Source organism: Pyrgilauda ruficollis, unplaced genomic scaffold, assembly GCF_017590135.1.
Source record: "Pyrgilauda ruficollis isolate IOZ18807 unplaced genomic scaffold, ASM1759013v1 scaffold43, whole genome shotgun sequence".
NCBI classification, from domain to species: Eukaryota; Metazoa; Chordata; class Aves; order Passeriformes; family Passeridae; genus Pyrgilauda; species Pyrgilauda ruficollis.
The window spans coordinates 8,759,447-8,775,815 of record NW_024525823.1 but is presented as its reverse complement, the minus strand read 5'-3'; the positions used below and the strand labels follow the sequence as shown (position 1 = coordinate 8,775,815).

The window sequence follows — 16,369 nt, the reverse complement described above, 5'->3', positions numbered from 1 at the left end:
GATCATAATGGGCCACTATGATAACTAGTTTATGCTTTTTTATCCTTTTCACAAGGTAACAGGTTCAAATAAGCAACTTTCACAGTCTTTCACACAGAGGCTCTATTTGTAGTATTACAGTGGAGAAATGAAAAATAGACTGGGCCAGAGGAGGAGCCAAGCTTAAGAAACAGTCTGCTTAGTGGACCTTTTTCAGTGTCAGTTTCTTTTCTCTTTGACAAATGCCCTTCCCTAGCAGTAGTTGGAGAATTTGTGGGTTTTTAACAAGCTGCCTTTGGGATAGGCAAAAAACTCAGCCACACGTGACCTTGCCCCTTGTGCTTTCTACTGCAGTTGTCACGTCAAGAGCATTTTCATTTTAACTCTATTGTGACAGCTGTGTGATGCTACTCACATTGCTGCCTGTGGCCAAGCAGGTCATTGAGTCTATGCTCCAAGCAGCCCTGCAGCCTTTGGGCAGCTGTATTCAGCCTCCCCTTCCCTGGGGGGAGCTGGGCCACGAGTGCCAGACAGCATGTGCTATCCGAGCCTGGGGCCAAGTACCTAACAGTGAGCCAGCATAGGTAGGTGGGTGTAACATCATCGTGGATGGTAAATAAGAGGTTAAGAAAGATGTGTACTCACCACATAGGATAGATGAGGTCAGGTGGGTTTATTTGTAAGCAAGGAAGCTCTGCTCACAAATGCTGCAGCTCAAGGTTGCATCTATTCATTTGTCACACCAAGGAAATAACTTATTTCAAAAAATAAAAGCAAAAAACAGAAATTGATAGTCTAGCTTTGAGGATGCGGAGATGTTGGGGGTTTTCAGTCTTTAATTTCTAGGTGAAGTGGCATGACTTCCCGAGTTTTAAAACCTGTTCCTCCTTTTCCCCAGAAATAATTTGGTTTGCATCGCACTCCGTAAGAACAGCATTCAGAGGTTGTCTTCCCTCAGGAGCAGCTTTGCTGTTCCCTTCCATGCACTGTATTACTCTGATCACTGGTCTGAAAGCGTGCAGGGGGTCTGGAAGGAGCATCATTCCCAGTCTGTGTATTGGGTTTGCATGGCCAAGCCATCACAGTGGGAGGATGGGGGGGTGCCTGAGAAGAGGCTGTGACCTTGTGGGAGGCCCGTGGAGAAAGGAGCCCCTGCTGGAGCAGCCTGCCCTTGAAGGACCGTGGAAGAGTGACCCACCCTGCAGCACTTCAGGGAGGACTGTTGCCTGTGGGGTGGACCCATGCTGGAGAAGGTCACGGAGAGCTGTCTCCCATGTAGGGACCCCATGCTGGAGCAGAGGAAGGACCCCTCTCTCTCCCTGAGCTGCAGGAGAAACAACCAGTGATGAGCTGACCATAAAACCCATTCCCTGTCTCCCTGCACCACTGGGGGAGGAGCTAGAGCTGGGAAGGAGGGAGGAGTGGATAAGGTGTTTTTAAGGCCTTATTTTACTTCTCGTTATCGTGCTCTGATTTTGTTAGCAATAAATTCAGTTGATATCTCTAGTTCTGGCCTGTTTTGCCTGTGACACTATTTGGTCTATCCCAGTCCTATCTCAACTAATGAACCCTTGGTTATATTTTCTCTTCCCTGTCCAGCTGTGAAGTGAGAGAGAGATGGAAGAGTGACCCACCCTGCAGCACTTCAGGGAGGACTGTTGCCTGTGGGGTGGACCCATGCTGGAGAAGGTCATGGAGAGCTGTCTCCCATGTAGGAACCCCATGCTGGAGCAGAGGAAGGACCCCTCTCTCTCCCTGAGCTGCAGGAGAAACAACCAGTGATGAGCTGACCATAAAACCCATTCCCTGTCTCCCTGCACCACTGGGGGAGGAGCTAGAGCTGGGAAGGAGGGAGGAGTGGATAAGGTGTTTTTAAGGCCTTATTTTACTTCTCGTTATCGTGCTCTGATTTTGTTAGCAATAAATTCAGTTGATATCTCTAGTTCTAGCCTGTTTTGCCTGTGACACTATTTGGTCTATCCCAGTCCTATCTCAACTAATGAACCCGTGGTTATATTTTCTCTTCCCTGTCCAGCTGTGGAGTGAGAGAGAGACTCTGGTGGGTGCTTGGCATCCAGCCAGGGTCAACCCACTACAGTCTAAGAGAAGAAAGCAATAGTAAAGTAGCCTAAAACAATTGCTCTCCTCACCGGAGTTCACATGTCCCAGAGTAATCTGTATAACTCATTAGTTTGCATGCAGGGACACTCCCTTGTTACAGTAATGTTTCCTGTCTTCTGGAAGAGCAACATTGCCCAGATCCATGATATTTGCAGATCTGCTGTGCTTCATCTAATCAAGCTCCTAAGAGCACACCAAAGCACTTTCCAGTTTTCTTCAGCCACAGTTGGAAACTCCACATCCTTTTTTGTGTCACAGTAACTCTTACAGTCACTGTAACTTAAAGTTCCTACAACTTTTCTAGGAAAAGCCAAGCAGTGTTGCATTTCTGTCCCCAGTCTTTATGGGCAATAGATTTTTATTGTACTGAGCATTAGAGTGGCCATATCCTGTGGCATCCTGAGATTATTGAAGGTTTCACTAATAAAGCTGGATGGTGGGAGGTTAGTTGATTTTTAGTCTTCTCAGGAAATAAAAAGCTAATGGAAAAGCCATCTTTTGGGAATTGGATGTTTTCTTCTTGGTCAAATCGTAATTCTTGAAACATCATGAGCACAAGCTGATTTTTCATAAAATTCTACAATGATAGAATAGTCTGGGTGGGAAGGGACCTCTTAAAGGTCATCTAATCCAATCCTACCATAAGCAGGGATATCTCAGGTTACTCAAGAGCCGTTTCCAACCTGAACCTGAATGTTCCCAGGGATAGGGTATCCATGACCACTCTGGGCAACCTTCTCCAGTGTTTTACCACCATCATTGTAAAAAACTTTTCTTTCTTATACCTAATCCAAATTTAGTCTCCTTCAGTTTAAAACCATTACCCCTTGTCCTATCCCAACAGGCTCTGATAACAGGCCCCCCTCTGAAGTACTGAAAGGCCACAGTAAGGTTTCCCCAGAGGCTTCTCTTCTCCAGGCTGAACAATCCCAATTTTCTCAGCCATTTCTCATTTCAGGGCCCTTCTCTGGATTAGCTCCAACAGGTCCAAGTCCCTCCTGTGCTAGGACCCCAGAGCTGGATGCAGGGTTCTGCGTGGAGTCTCACCAGAGCAGAGCAGAGGGGCAGAATCCCCTCCTTTGGCCAATCTGCTTTGAATACAGCCCAGGACACTTCTGGTTTTCTGGGCTGCAGGTGCCCATTGCCAGCTCCTGTCCAGCCTCTCATCCACCAGCACTCCCAAGTCCTTCGCGGCAGGGCTGCTCTCACCCTATTTGTCCCCCAGCCTGGATTGATACCAGGTGTTGCCCCAACCCAGGTGGAGGAGCTGTACCCAACAAAAGAATATTGTTGAGTATTTTATTTCACAGATTTAAGGATTTTAGGATAAACTTCTAAGGGTCTGGAAGCATAGTGCAAGCAGAATGTCATTTATTATTTATTAAGAGTTGAAACTCTTGGGTATTCATTAGGAGAGAGGAGTTGTACAGACTGCTCAGATATTCTCTCTATGGTGAAATGAAGATATGACAGACTCCAGCTATCAAAAGAGAAACACTAAAACTTGCAGGATAAGATAAGTAAGTCAAAGAATAGGTTTGTAAACATAAATATCCGTTTAAGAGGTAAAATGTATACCTGAAGCACTGATATTTTTATAAGTCTGACTAGTAATCCAATTGATATAGACGTAAAAGTCTTTGAAACACTGTTTCTAATTTAGCAGTTCATGTCAAAACTAACAGAATTTCTTTGACAAGTCCTAGGTACTTCAGCCCTTGCTGGATGTCTGAATTCCAGTGAGGAACATGAGGATTACTTGCTTTAGTTTCATAACCGGGGTTTACTGTGGGGGAAGGGAAAGGGGAAAGGAGAAAGGAGAAAAGACGGGCATTTTCCTGGATTAAACTGTGATGAAAAAACCTAGCTTGACTCATTTTCCAGGGACAAAAAAATGACTGTGATTTCAGACAGCAATGTCTCTTTCATGTTATTTTTTCTACCTTTTTGTTAAACAAAGGGAAGAGCTGTTTATGTTTTTCCTCCCCCTTCTGTCTCCTCAGGGTTTTTCTTCCAGCACACAGTTCGTTATCAGGTTTCAGAGTGTGCTTTGCAGCACTGAGTAAAGCACTGGATAAAAATACCAAACATTTGATATCTTAGAACAACAAATCAGCTGGGAAGGAGCTTTTCTGCTGCTGTTGCTTCCATCCATGTTGTACTTAAGGATGTACTGCCAAAATAAAAGCAAAGAACGCAGTTTGTTAGTGGTTATTTATATACAAACAGATGAGTTACCGGTAACAGTTATTTTCACAGCCTTTAATATGCAAGGGAAGCAAAGCACAGCAGAAGTTCTCACCCCAAAACACAAGGTAATTCAGCTGATTGAAAGGCAAGGATTTGAAAAAAGGTGCAGATTTTTGTTCAAAACACAAATTTATAAAACTAATGTGGAGAACACAAAGTGAACAAAATGTGCATGTTTTTTTCTTGTAGTATCTTAAAAACAGCAAGGCCAGAAAGTTTGGGTTGATGCTGCCTTGGGTTTGTGGTGTCTTAACAGACCAGTAGTGTTTTGTAGTCTAATGAAAAAGTGAAATATCTTTGGAAATGTTCTTGCTGGATAGTGAAGAACATCCAAATATTTGTTCAGTGTGTTCTGGTTTGTTGTGAGCCTCTGAGACCTAACAACATCAGTTTGGATTCAATAATATAGGAGAATCTTAACTCTATGCAGAATCTGATGTCTGCAGAGGCTTGCTATTTTTTATCATTTTGAAGACCTAACCATGGTCCACTTTAGGAGCCATTCAAAGCGTTTGCTCCTAGTTTATAAATATATAATACCAAAAATATGGTGGATGGATGCAGCTAATAAATGAAACACAAGAAACCAGTGCTGAAGTGTTGGTCTGAAGGTTAGGGAATACTGTAAATCAGTAATATAACCTTTCTTTTTGCAATTATCCCTGTGAAAGGGAGAATTAAGGAGAGGCCTGTAAGAGTATGAGACAGTTTTCTGGAGAGGCTCCTCAGTGCACAACAGGCAGCAAAAGAAACAGTGCCCTACTTTTCCCTTCTCCTTTCCCTTGCCTTGCAGTAAAACCCATATATGAAACTAAACCAAGTACTCCTTGTGTTTGAAAATGGGAGGTAAGGTTGCAGTAAGCTAAGCAGAACCACTCTGTGACCACAACACAGATAATTGAGAGCCTAAATATAAATACAAGGAATAAGTGTGGAGACCATGCCAAGGTGGTTACAGTGACAGGATAGGAATATGATCCTTGCCCAGAACCTTGCAAATGGATATCAGTAGGAGGAAAGTACCCTGACAAGATAAGATGAAGAGGGGTTTTGTAATCCTAATGTGAGATGAGAATCTAGAGGTGGATGGTCAGGAAAGGCTAAATGATACAGATGTTTTTTTCTAAGCATCCTTAATAATTAAACACAGCCAGGACATGAGGATAGAGATTAAGGACCAAATCCAAGGTTACAGCCAAGTAACTGGCCTAAATGCTATGTAGCATAAGGATTTTATTCCCTGTCATGGCTTAACCCCAGCCAGTAACTTAAATACCACACAGGCACTTCCTGACTCCCACTGCCCACCCCTAGGTCCCCCAAAGATGGGATGGGGAGGAGAATCAGAAAAAAGGTAAAACCTTTTCTTTTTATTTTGACAGAGTAATATTCTCCTGCCAATATCCAAGAGGTTGAGATAATAACAGTTTAATAACTGAAATAAAGTAGAATATAATAATAATTTTATTGGAAATGAAAAAGAGAGGCATATAAGCTAAGAAAAACAAATTATGCACAATACAGTTTCTCCCAGCTTCTTGTGCACCTTCTCACTGGTAGAGCATGAGAAACTGAAAAGTCCTTGAGGCAGGATGAATACTACTTATCAGTAACTAAAACATCAGTGTGTTACCAACATTATTCTCATACTAAATCCAAAACACAACATTGTACCAGCTACTAGGAAGAAAGTTAACTCTATCCCAGCCAAAACCAGACATTTCTATAAGTCAAAGTGTAGAGTGGATAAATGAATCTGTATTGAAGAAGGTGATTGAATTATTCCTCACAAATAAGTTTACAAAAAATAGGAGGTTTTGGATTCTGGAGGTGGGACAAGCAAACTCCTCAAAAGGACATCCTGCAAGAAGAAAGTGGAGGATTCCCAGGGAAGGACAGTGTCGTGGAAGCCAGAAAGAGGATAAGCTAACAGAAAGTGCAATATCGAGGTGCTGGTTTCTAGATTCAGTCATGGAGCAACTGAAGTGTCCCTGCTGGTTCTCCTGCAGAGCTGCTTGGCAGGACCTGCTAAGCCAGGAGAATGCATTCTGCAGATATTTTTCAGCAGGGGGCTGGGGAAGGGCAAGCACAAAGCTTGCAGTCAGCATGCAGGCTTACTCTGAAACACCTCTGCGTGCCTGTGGTGCCAGTCTTACCTCTGGTACTGTTAAAAAGAGAGTTCTGGGAGAGAGGTGTAAACTAAAGCTTAGAGTGACTTGCAGTTAATGTTTGGTGAAAAGCACTTCAGCAGAGGAATCGAGGGGTTACACAGAAAAGAAAAAGTATCAAAGAGCCTGGCCTTACTCTCAGAGTCAAGCAAGATGAGTCACCATCCCTGGAGGTATTTAAAAGTCTGTAGGGACACGGTTCAGTGGTGGGTTTGGCAGTGTTAGGTTAACAATTGGACTCAGTGATCTTAAGGGTCTTTTCCAACCTAAATGTTTCTATGATTCTGTGAAGATAATCCACTTTTTACTTATTTCTTCTGAGAGAGAGAGAGAGCTGTGGTTCTTTAGTGGAGATATTTTGCTTGGCATTTGACTTGTCTTGTGAGCAGCTTCGTTCTGTTTTGCTTTGGGAACAGTCAAATATGATAGAAACTGTACTAACCCGCACAGATGGAGGGAGTGCAGGTCAGCAGCAATAAGCTTCTGAAGGCAATGCTGCTGGACAACCCTGGTAGCCAGGAGGAGCAGAGTTTGTCTTGATGTCCCTGCAGCAGGACCTCACAGAATGTTTTCACAAAGGCCCACGCTCAGTGTGAGCGTTTCAGAAATTTATCTTAATTTCTAGAATTTCGACTTTTCCATTCTTTGCAATGCATTTGTTTTCCTTAAGCACATCACATATTGCATTTCACAGTTCCTGCTGTCAGAGAGGGAAAGCACCAAATCCTCCCCATTGTGAGTAAGCCAAGAGGGTAACCATGGGAGCAGTTCTGCTCATCACTCAATCCTAAAAACCCTCTACTGAGAAAGAAAATAATCCAGGTTACCTTGCAATAGATGAGGAGCTGAAACAGGACATCAGTGTGGTTGTGTTTAGCTTGTCTTAACCAAAAGAAATTAGTATGATTGAGCAAACCACATGTGTTGTAGATATAGTTGTACTTGGTTCATTTTTCTGTAATTTACTGTGGATTTGTATGCCCTTCACAGGCATGAATAACCGGGAAGTCTTGGAGCAAGTAGAACGAGGTTATCGGATGCCGTGTCCTCAGGACTGTCCCATCTCCTTGCATGAGCTTATGATTCACTGCTGGAAAAAAGACCCAGAGGAGCGTCCAACTTTTGAATATTTACAGGGTTTTCTTGAAGACTACTTCACTGCAACAGAACCCCAGTACCAGCCTGGCGACAACCTGTAAATCCCTGGTTTCCAGACACTGTCATGAATTACCAGGTATTTCTCAGCCCTGTCCCACCTGCTCTCCACCTTCCAACTCTGTGATCGGCTTCTCCAGAGTGCAACATCTTCCAGCACTGCAGTGCACAGGAGGGGCTGCAGCTGGGAACTTCCACAGCCCTTGCCTATGACCACTTGTCCTAATAATCTGAATGTCCTGGATGAAAAGGAGAAAAACACTTGTTTTTTCTTAATCAAAGACTCCAAAACTGCATTGTATTGATGTTATGTAAACTGCAAAACCTCTGTTCATTGTAAATAGTAACTCAGTGCCAATAACTGATCCTAGTGCTTTCCTTTTTTTAAAATGCAAAACCTATGTGATTTTAACTAGTCTTCTCCTGATTCAACTAAAAGTATTATTTTCCAGAAGTGGCCTCTTTGTCTAAAACTTTTTTTTTTTCATGTTTTAACAAATAAAAAATCAGGACAGGTGTTTGGGTTTTTGCTTTTTTATATATAAAATATATATAATATATATACATACCTGTACATACAGTATATGGGTGCTATTGCAGAGGAGGCTCATTTGGAATTGAATGAATCCTGCTGCAGCTGTACCCAGAAAGCGATAATTTTACTGCAGACATGAAAACACTGGTGGGATTCTGAAAGCCAGTGATCTAATTTTTGGCTTTTGCCAAGCATGATTTTTTTAAATTGGATTGCACTTTTTGTTTATGATTATGTACCTGTAGATGGTTGTAACTTTGCTCTTTCAGGAATCACGTGCTGTATTTACAGTAATGTTTCCAATGTTTGACAAGTGTGTGATGATTTGTTCTTGAAATTAAAACGAACATATTTAAAGCAAGAAAACTACACCATCACCGTTTGAACTGGAAAATTGAAACTGCAAGGACTTCTTGTATCAAAACATGTATACTGAAATGTTTCAAAAAGATTTATTAAGCAGTGTAACCACATTCAGATGGTCTTAAATAATAGCATTTTAGCCATGTCCCCCTGCTAAACTGTTGGTCATGCAACTAGGATTTTTCTGTTTTATGTGTAACATTTTTCCATTGTAAAATAAGTGTGTTGAGTGTCCTGTACTGCTAATGAAATTACTTTCTCTGTGTCTGCAAGTTCTCCAGTGGAATTACTATGCACTTCTTTACATTTCATGGGGGATGCACAGAACAAAGTATTACCTTTTCAGTTGTCTGTACCAGCCTTGAATTACTTACGTTTAACCAAAAAACACAAAAAAAATTTCCTTTCTATTTCTATTGAGTTTTTAATACTGAGTTGCAAATTTTAAAGTCTTAATTACATTTTGTTATGGTTTATTCACAAGTTTACATTTTAAAACTGTTTAACTTTCTTAATTTAGTAATTAAAAAAAAGAGCATTTTACATTTGGATAGTTGTTTTTTTGTTTAAACTGTGGAGCTAATGGTGGTCATGAGATTAAAAACTTTTCAAGAAGGTGTGTTATGCCATTTGGGGCATCATATTTCATAGGAGTATGCAGACCAATTACCCATGGGACATCGTTTTCCAAATTATGAAGTCAATATGTTTTTAAATAGCTGGAGTTCAACTGTAAGGAAGATGGCTGAATGCATAGCTAGTCTCTCCTTTCTCTCTTCTACAGCAGTTTGTTCTTTCTTAGTTCTGTTGCATTTAACATGAATACTTTTACATTTACAAGTGTTGCAGGAAAAGCTTTTCTATGTCATGTATTGCTGTTACTACTTTAAAAGATTGTGGCCAACTAAGACTTCCTGACAGTTGAAACTTTTTTTTTTTAATTATTTAGTACTTAGATTGTGAATTCATATTCTGAAGATTCACACATTTTCTAAAGAGAACCTTTCTTCGTTTGTGAAAACTAACCCAATAATCAATTGAGATTCAGAGAACAAATTGTCATTGTTTTAATATTTTCTATACAAAACTGACTGAAAATCCTCTTGCAAAGGAGGCTTCCACACTTAGCCTTTCTCAAAGTGTGACTTTATATGGCAATGTTGCTTGTTACCAGATTTCCATGATAAATTGGTTAACGTTTTACATGTAGAGTCTATGAGTAATGTTATGTACATTATCTATTCAATGTTGCTGTACCTGTAGCTGTGGAGTACTGAAGAGGCCATGATCCTTGTTGGACTTCTAGCTTCCTCTTAGTACTTACAAAGCAAGTCGTGGCCCTCTTTTTTTTTCCCACAGCTACCCCCCTGCCTTAAAATATCATCCATGGAACTGAGGACTCCATAGTAACTCAGCGGGCTGGCGAAGCCAAAATGTCACCTCCTCAGCCCAGAGCCCAGTGGCGAAGCGTGGCCATTCTGCCAAGTTCCTTAGCAGCCTTTGCTATGCCACAAACTTAAGTGCAGTTTCCATCTGTAATGCGGGACGAGCCTAAAACATTAGTTTGCCTATGTTTCTCATTGGAAGTAAGACTCAGATGGGGCGTTGTTGGGGTTTTATGGCCTTTATTTCTGATTCTTGGGTTTGCTGTTTCTTGTATTGCATTCGGTCTCCGAGTACCATGTTGGTCTCTGCCGGATCTCTGCCTGCAGCTGGCTTGTGTGCAGACTGGTGCCACTGTTGAGTGGCAAATCCAGACCATTTCTCATCGGTAGCTCTTCTGCTTCTTTTTCTTAATGTTGGGAGTTTTGTTGTTTGGGTTTTTTAATCTCTCAAATAAAAACATTAGCAAAAAATTTAAACAAGGTTGTTAGGTTTTTTTGCTATAGATTAATAAAAGCCTTTTCTTAAGCACTTTGTATACACCACAAGTAGTTGTGTGGTGACTCTAAAAGTAGAATTTATGAGATTGAGAATCTTCTGTTCCTTCCAATAATTTTTTAATGTAAGACTAATTAAATTCCGCCCAGGTAAAAACAATTGGCCAAATGCTCCCCCCACCAGCCCACCTGATTCCCAACTGATCCCTGGTGTGGTGGCTGATTTCCAGAAGAGGTCTTCTAGAAGACCTACCAGCAACAGAAAGGACTCCGTGGGGTGACACAGGCCAAGTTTGACTAAGCCAAGTTTAATCCAAGACCAGTCTCAGGAAAAGTGACAGGTAGAAATGTGACACTGCTGTGAAAGGGATGGTTAGTATGGTTATTATATTTTTGTGAGAAGGCAATTATATGAGACTTGGTGGTCTTTGAAAAAGACAAAAGGCACTAAAATTATATTTTTTGGCTTTTGCAAACAGTGCTCAGTGTAGTTCTGGGTGATGCTCTGGTTTTGATTTAATTACCACTGTAGAAAAACAAAGTAAATACAAAACAGAAAAGTGATTAACTGCTAAAATTACAAGAATATTCACAAATTTAAAATCTGTCTCCTGTGTGAATGTTTCCCTGAAGCCTCTAGACTGGAAAGGACTACCTGCAGCCCAAGGAGGCAGATTGCTAAATATCTCGATCTTGCCACATAACTTCAAGGTGAGTGAAAAGTTGCTCCAATTTATTTTAACGTGCACCATCCTTTTCTCAAGTGCTGCAATAAAAAATGCAGCATGCTAATGAATGCTACCATATTGTACCCAAGGGGTTTAAGGGCCTCACACGAGGCTGAGCCCAAGCATGCAAGAGCTATTAGGAGATATACAGTAGCTCCTCTTCTGAAGTGTAGACAATATTCATTCATCAAAGAAGCCCTTTCCTGTCTAATGGGAAATTACCACCAGCAGTGCAGACAAAAGGATATTTATTTTCTCCAGTCGTGTCAGTTTGAGGGTCTGTCTGTCTTTCAAGAGTAATTGAAGTCTGTTTGTAGCTCAGAAATCTCATTGTGTTCTGCAGTCTTGGAAAGCAGTGATTATAATTTCCTGTGACTCATACACAGGGATATTTTATCACTGAGGGTACTCCTGTCAACTGGAGCAGCATTCCCTGCCGTCTTAACTGAAGAAAGGGGCACTTTACTTTCAGACTTTCCTGCACAGACCAAACCAGAACCCATGTCCTTTCTGCAGAGAAGGAAAAGAGGCCCCTTGCTGAGATTGCCACATGAGTAGGGTGCTAGTGTCTCCCTCTCAGCTCTTCTAAATTTCTAAGAACTTCTGACGGCTAAAACCAGGCTGCTGAGGTCCATTTTGAATGTTATAGAGGAAATGCTGGCTCCCCTTAAGTCCGTGAGACATTTTTTGTTGACTTTTAGTACAGAGCCCGTTCTTATGTGTGTGTGTGTGCAGTTATCTGTAACTCAAAAGGAAATTCACACATAAAAACATCTACACAAACATCAGTCTATCTCCTTGTATTCCTTCCCTGTAGCTGAAAGCTTAACAAAATTGTAAAACTGGGACATGAGTAGATTAGAGGACAAAATGTTGTTAACAACAAAAGAGCTGCTCTTTTTTCCTCTTGTTTTCCTTTTTTGTTTTTTTTTTCCCCTGCTGGTTCTCACTATGTGATCTGTTACAATCCCTACTCCCAAACCGGGAGAAGTGGTAGCAGCAAGCACTGCTGCTACAGCCCAGAGATGCTGTGGGTCTCTGGCTACTGTAAAGACCAGCCTGCAGCTATCTTAAAGTCAGGGAGAGAAAACATTTCTCCCAAGGGCATGGCTGCAGTTTGGAGCCTGTGGTGGGAGTGTGCAGGAGTGCAGGGAGAACTGCCCTCCCAGGAAAAGCAGGTCATGAGCTGGTAGGCACTGCATCGTGTGGTGGAGAGGCAGAGGCCAAGGTTGCAGCAGCAGCTGTGTTTGCAGCACCAGCTGTGCTCACAGCGCCTGTGCTGCCTTGTGCCCAGGGATTTGGGTGATGAGATTAGAGCAGGCTGAGGAGCGTGAACTGCGCTTTCTGCTTCCAAATGTAAATATCTTCTCTGTTCCAGCACAGAGGAAAATAGTGTATGTCCAAGATGGGGGAAAAAAACACAGGATTGCTGTGGCCTGTGGCTGCAAGGCAAGTGTTGGTTCTGCCTGACCAGGCCAGATGGAAGTTTGATTGTTTGGCTCATTGTTGGGAATAACTCAGCATTAAGCTCTGTGAATAGCTAAAAGGGCAAAGAGTAAAGAAATGAGATTATCCTTCTTTCCCTACAGCCAGGCTAGAGCTTGCCAAGGGCTCTGGTTTGCTTTTTTGTGCATCAGTATTTGTTGCTGAGCTCCTGCACCCAGAGCCTTGCTCAGCTACCTATTGTAACAGCTTCACACAAAATTCCCGAGCCCTGAAATGGATGAATTCTAATCTGGAAAATGAAAAAAAAAAAAGAATGCAGGGCTGCTTTGTGACTGTTGGGGCTCAACCTCATGCCAGAGGCTGTCTGTGAGCCCTGGCATTCCCTGTGCTTTATTCACTGCTGCATTTCAGGCTCTGGGCTGCCTCTAAATCCCACAGGCTGCTGGAATTCCCCAGCTGGAAAATGCTTCTCATATAGGAAGGGTCCCTGGTGTTGGGAAAGAGCTGCAGGGGTCTGAGCACACCACTCCTGGCACTACGCAGGGCCTGGGCCATCACTGTTCCTGGGACAGACTTCCCAGGAGGGAGTGGCCATGCAGAAGGGGCCTGCAGCTTCCCTGGAGGCTCCTTGGACACCCAGAGCTGCCATGCTCTGTTGGCAGCAGCTCGGGCACAACTGTGTGGAGCTGCTGACAGGTCTTGGGGTGACTTGGCCGGGGCTGTGTTGCTACAGCCCACAGTCCCAGTGACAATGGAGAACCAGATGCTAAATCCTGCCCTCCTAAAAAAGCAAAGGCAACGAGCCACGTGGGGAACAGCTTTGTATCTTAAAGAGAGAGGACTAGGTAGGTTTGATCACACAAGAGCTCAAGTGTTCCCTCAAATTCCCATGCCTCCCAAAAGCAGTGCAGCCGCCAGCTGAGCTTTGTCTGTGACCTCATATACATCCAGTGTATAAAACACATACCACATATTGAACATTTGCATATGTTACATGTCTTTTGTTCCACTTGGGTGGCCTTTTCCTCCCCTTCCCCCACCTCTTGCCCCATTACTCATCCACACAGCTCCCATCACGTTATTCTGGACGTGTCATTGCTGAAGGACTACACATCCCTGTCCTGCGGAGAATGGGGGCTCTGTTAATTGTCAAATGTTGAGTGGGTAATGATCAATGGGTGACTAACTGGATGCAAGAGGGAATAAAATAGGTATTACTTAGCTTCTGCTCTTAATTAAGAGGATACATAATGCTGTGGGGGAAATCTTAACAAATAGCAGGAGAGGTTTTTGTCATTATGCAGGGTTTAATTACATGCATTGCACAATCTAACATCCAGGTACTGTTTTCCTTCCTTTCAGGTGTCTTTCCAGGGTGTGACTGAAAAATGCCAAAGCAAGAGCCTTAAAATAAAGTAAATGAAAAACATTTTCGCAGGCATGTGCCTAGCAATGTAAACAGCAAGACATGGCAAAAGCCCCGGTTTTCCTCACAGTACAAAAGCAGCAAGGGACAAGCCACATGCAGAGAACCAGAGTGAGACCATCATGTGCATTATGCTGAGGCAGAGGGGGTTAAAGGCTCACTGCAATGTCTCCAGGTTAATTCACAGCACCAATGTTAAAAGAGGAGCAACATGACAGTGCTTTATTTAAACAGTTAATCATCTGGATGCAAAAAGATTCATGATTTATTTCTCCAAATACAGAGATGTGGTGGGAAATATGAGAAGGGGCACTCAATACCAACACTTTCTTCCTAATGAAAAAAGAAATATTACAACTCCTGCAGGATTAGGAACCTTTTTAGAAAAAAAAAAAAAAAAAGGTCCGTGTTACTTGTCTTGCCAAAGAAAACCATCCTGCTCTTGAATCTGTCCTTTCTATGACAGGTCCAATATGACTCATCATGCTCTGCTTGTAAATAATGTACAGATGAGATACTAACTTTAGAGAGTTCAGAGTTTCATCTGGCTTTCAGTGAGTGAAGTCAGTAGGGTAGGAAGACTTCAAATATATATAAAAGAGGCCTTCAGAAGGCAATTATGATGGCTTCAGTTTTGGGGATGAGGGAGGTTTTTGAAATGCTGAAATAAATTTGGGTATCTGTTGTCCAAGTTTCCTAATCCAAAAGCGAGTTAATTGACAACAGTTTCTACAGCTTTGTGGGAGGGTACTTAGGTTTGGGCTGGACCTTTGAAACCTACTCGGCAGACAGCGCTGTTAACAGAGTCAGCAGAGTGTGACTTTCAAGCTATTTTTCCTCTCTTTGTCAGGCTGTTAATAAAGTACATAAAGCTCAAGTGAGAGGAAACTGCTCCAAATATCTGCTGTTTTCTGGGGCTTGGCAAGTTAAAGAAGGGACAGAGACTGGTTCTTTGGCCTCATCTGCAGACACCATTATGTCTCTGCATTTCTGGACCTGGAGTGCTCACACAAGGGACAGATTTCACAGCCAGAACCTTCCTCTCCTGGCCAACTGGCAGCTGTCTGCGGGGGTGGCAGGTGGACACTCTTGTTTGCTGGATGTTACAGACCAGTGTCCAGGCTTTGAGCAGAGAACAGAGGACTGCCCATACCCACTGTCGGTGAGAGAGGCCATCCACTGCGTGAAGGGAGGTGCTTGATGGCCATAGCAGAGCCTTTTACAAAGAAACCCCACAAATGTGGGTATTGATGAAACATTCCATGGGACACTCTGCCTGCTGAGTCCCCATTCTGCCTGCATTCCCTGAGGAGCTGGTCACTGCACAGCAAACACTATATACATCCTTCACATACGTCCCAGGAAGGTCAGGCACTCCACAGAGAAACTCTCCCTCCCTGCTTCTGTCCTGTCAACATTCACCAAGGTCCTGGTTTTGGCTCTTGTGTGGCCACGGGCCCCTCACAGCCCCTCACCCACTGTGGCACACAGGTGGCAGTGGAGCCATCGCTGCTCCCGAGCTGGAGGCTGGTGGGAAAACTGGCAGGAGAGGCAGCCACCCAAGCCCAGTGTGGTGCAGCTCGGGGCTCAGGCAGCCTTGGTGAAAATGCCGGCTTGTCAGGATGTTCATGGTGCAAAACAGCTGTGCAGCGGGGGCCAGGCCAGAGGGATTAAACCTTCAGCTGACTCAAATGACTGAAGTTGTAATGCAGCCACTCCAGCCATAAGCATCTAGTGCTCATCACATCTGGGTCTGGCTGGGAGCAGCAGGAACTGTCCAGGAAGTCTGGCAGCAGTCTAACTTTAGGATGCTCCAAAAGGGAGCCCTGGTGTCCTGCTGGCCTTTGCCTTGGCACAGGAGGGAGGAAGCGGGGAAGGAGGGGGTCAGGATGGCCAGTTCCAGGGCCAGGCTGATATGGGCTTCCTCAAGAGGGAAGTAAGCCCAGGCTGCAGGGCATCACTGCACTGCCATCGATACAATCACACTTGGTGCTCAGCTGGGGGCACATGCTGCTCCCAGCTGCTTGAGGTTTCCCTCCAAAAATGTGGGCAGTCATTCCCTGATGAGAGGAGATAATTGTCTGGGTCACAGCTTTGCCTTTGGACCAGAAGGAGGGGCTGGCAGAGTGGTGGGCATGCAGAGAGAGCCCTTCCCAGGGGCAGGAATGCTGGGCATGCGGCTCCTTCCTCTGTGCCCAGTGTCACGGGAAGGAACAGCGGTGGCACTGCCGGAGCGAGGAGCTTGCGGGATGGTTTAGATGTCCCTGTGTGCGCAGGCAGAGCTGCCGGGCAGTGAGGCAGCGTGTGGCGTCTGCCTC

General features: G+C 43.6%; 1 protein-coding gene across 3 annotated transcripts in view; it reads left to right on the top strand.

The window, feature by feature from the left end:
* The window catches only part of FYN (FYN proto-oncogene, Src family tyrosine kinase), a 138,737-nt gene extending 128,304 nt beyond the window's left edge, over positions 1-10,433 (top strand). For all 3 annotated transcript variants that reach the window (XM_041478099.1, XM_041478098.1, XM_041478100.1), the window contains one exon: positions 7,509-10,433. In XM_041478099.1, coding sequence (XP_041334033.1) covers positions 7,509-7,717 — 209 coding nt within the window. In that variant the 3' untranslated portion in view covers positions 7,718-10,433. The remainder of the gene's footprint in view (positions 1-7,508) is intronic.
* Positions 10,434-16,369: the final 5,936 nt, after the last annotated feature.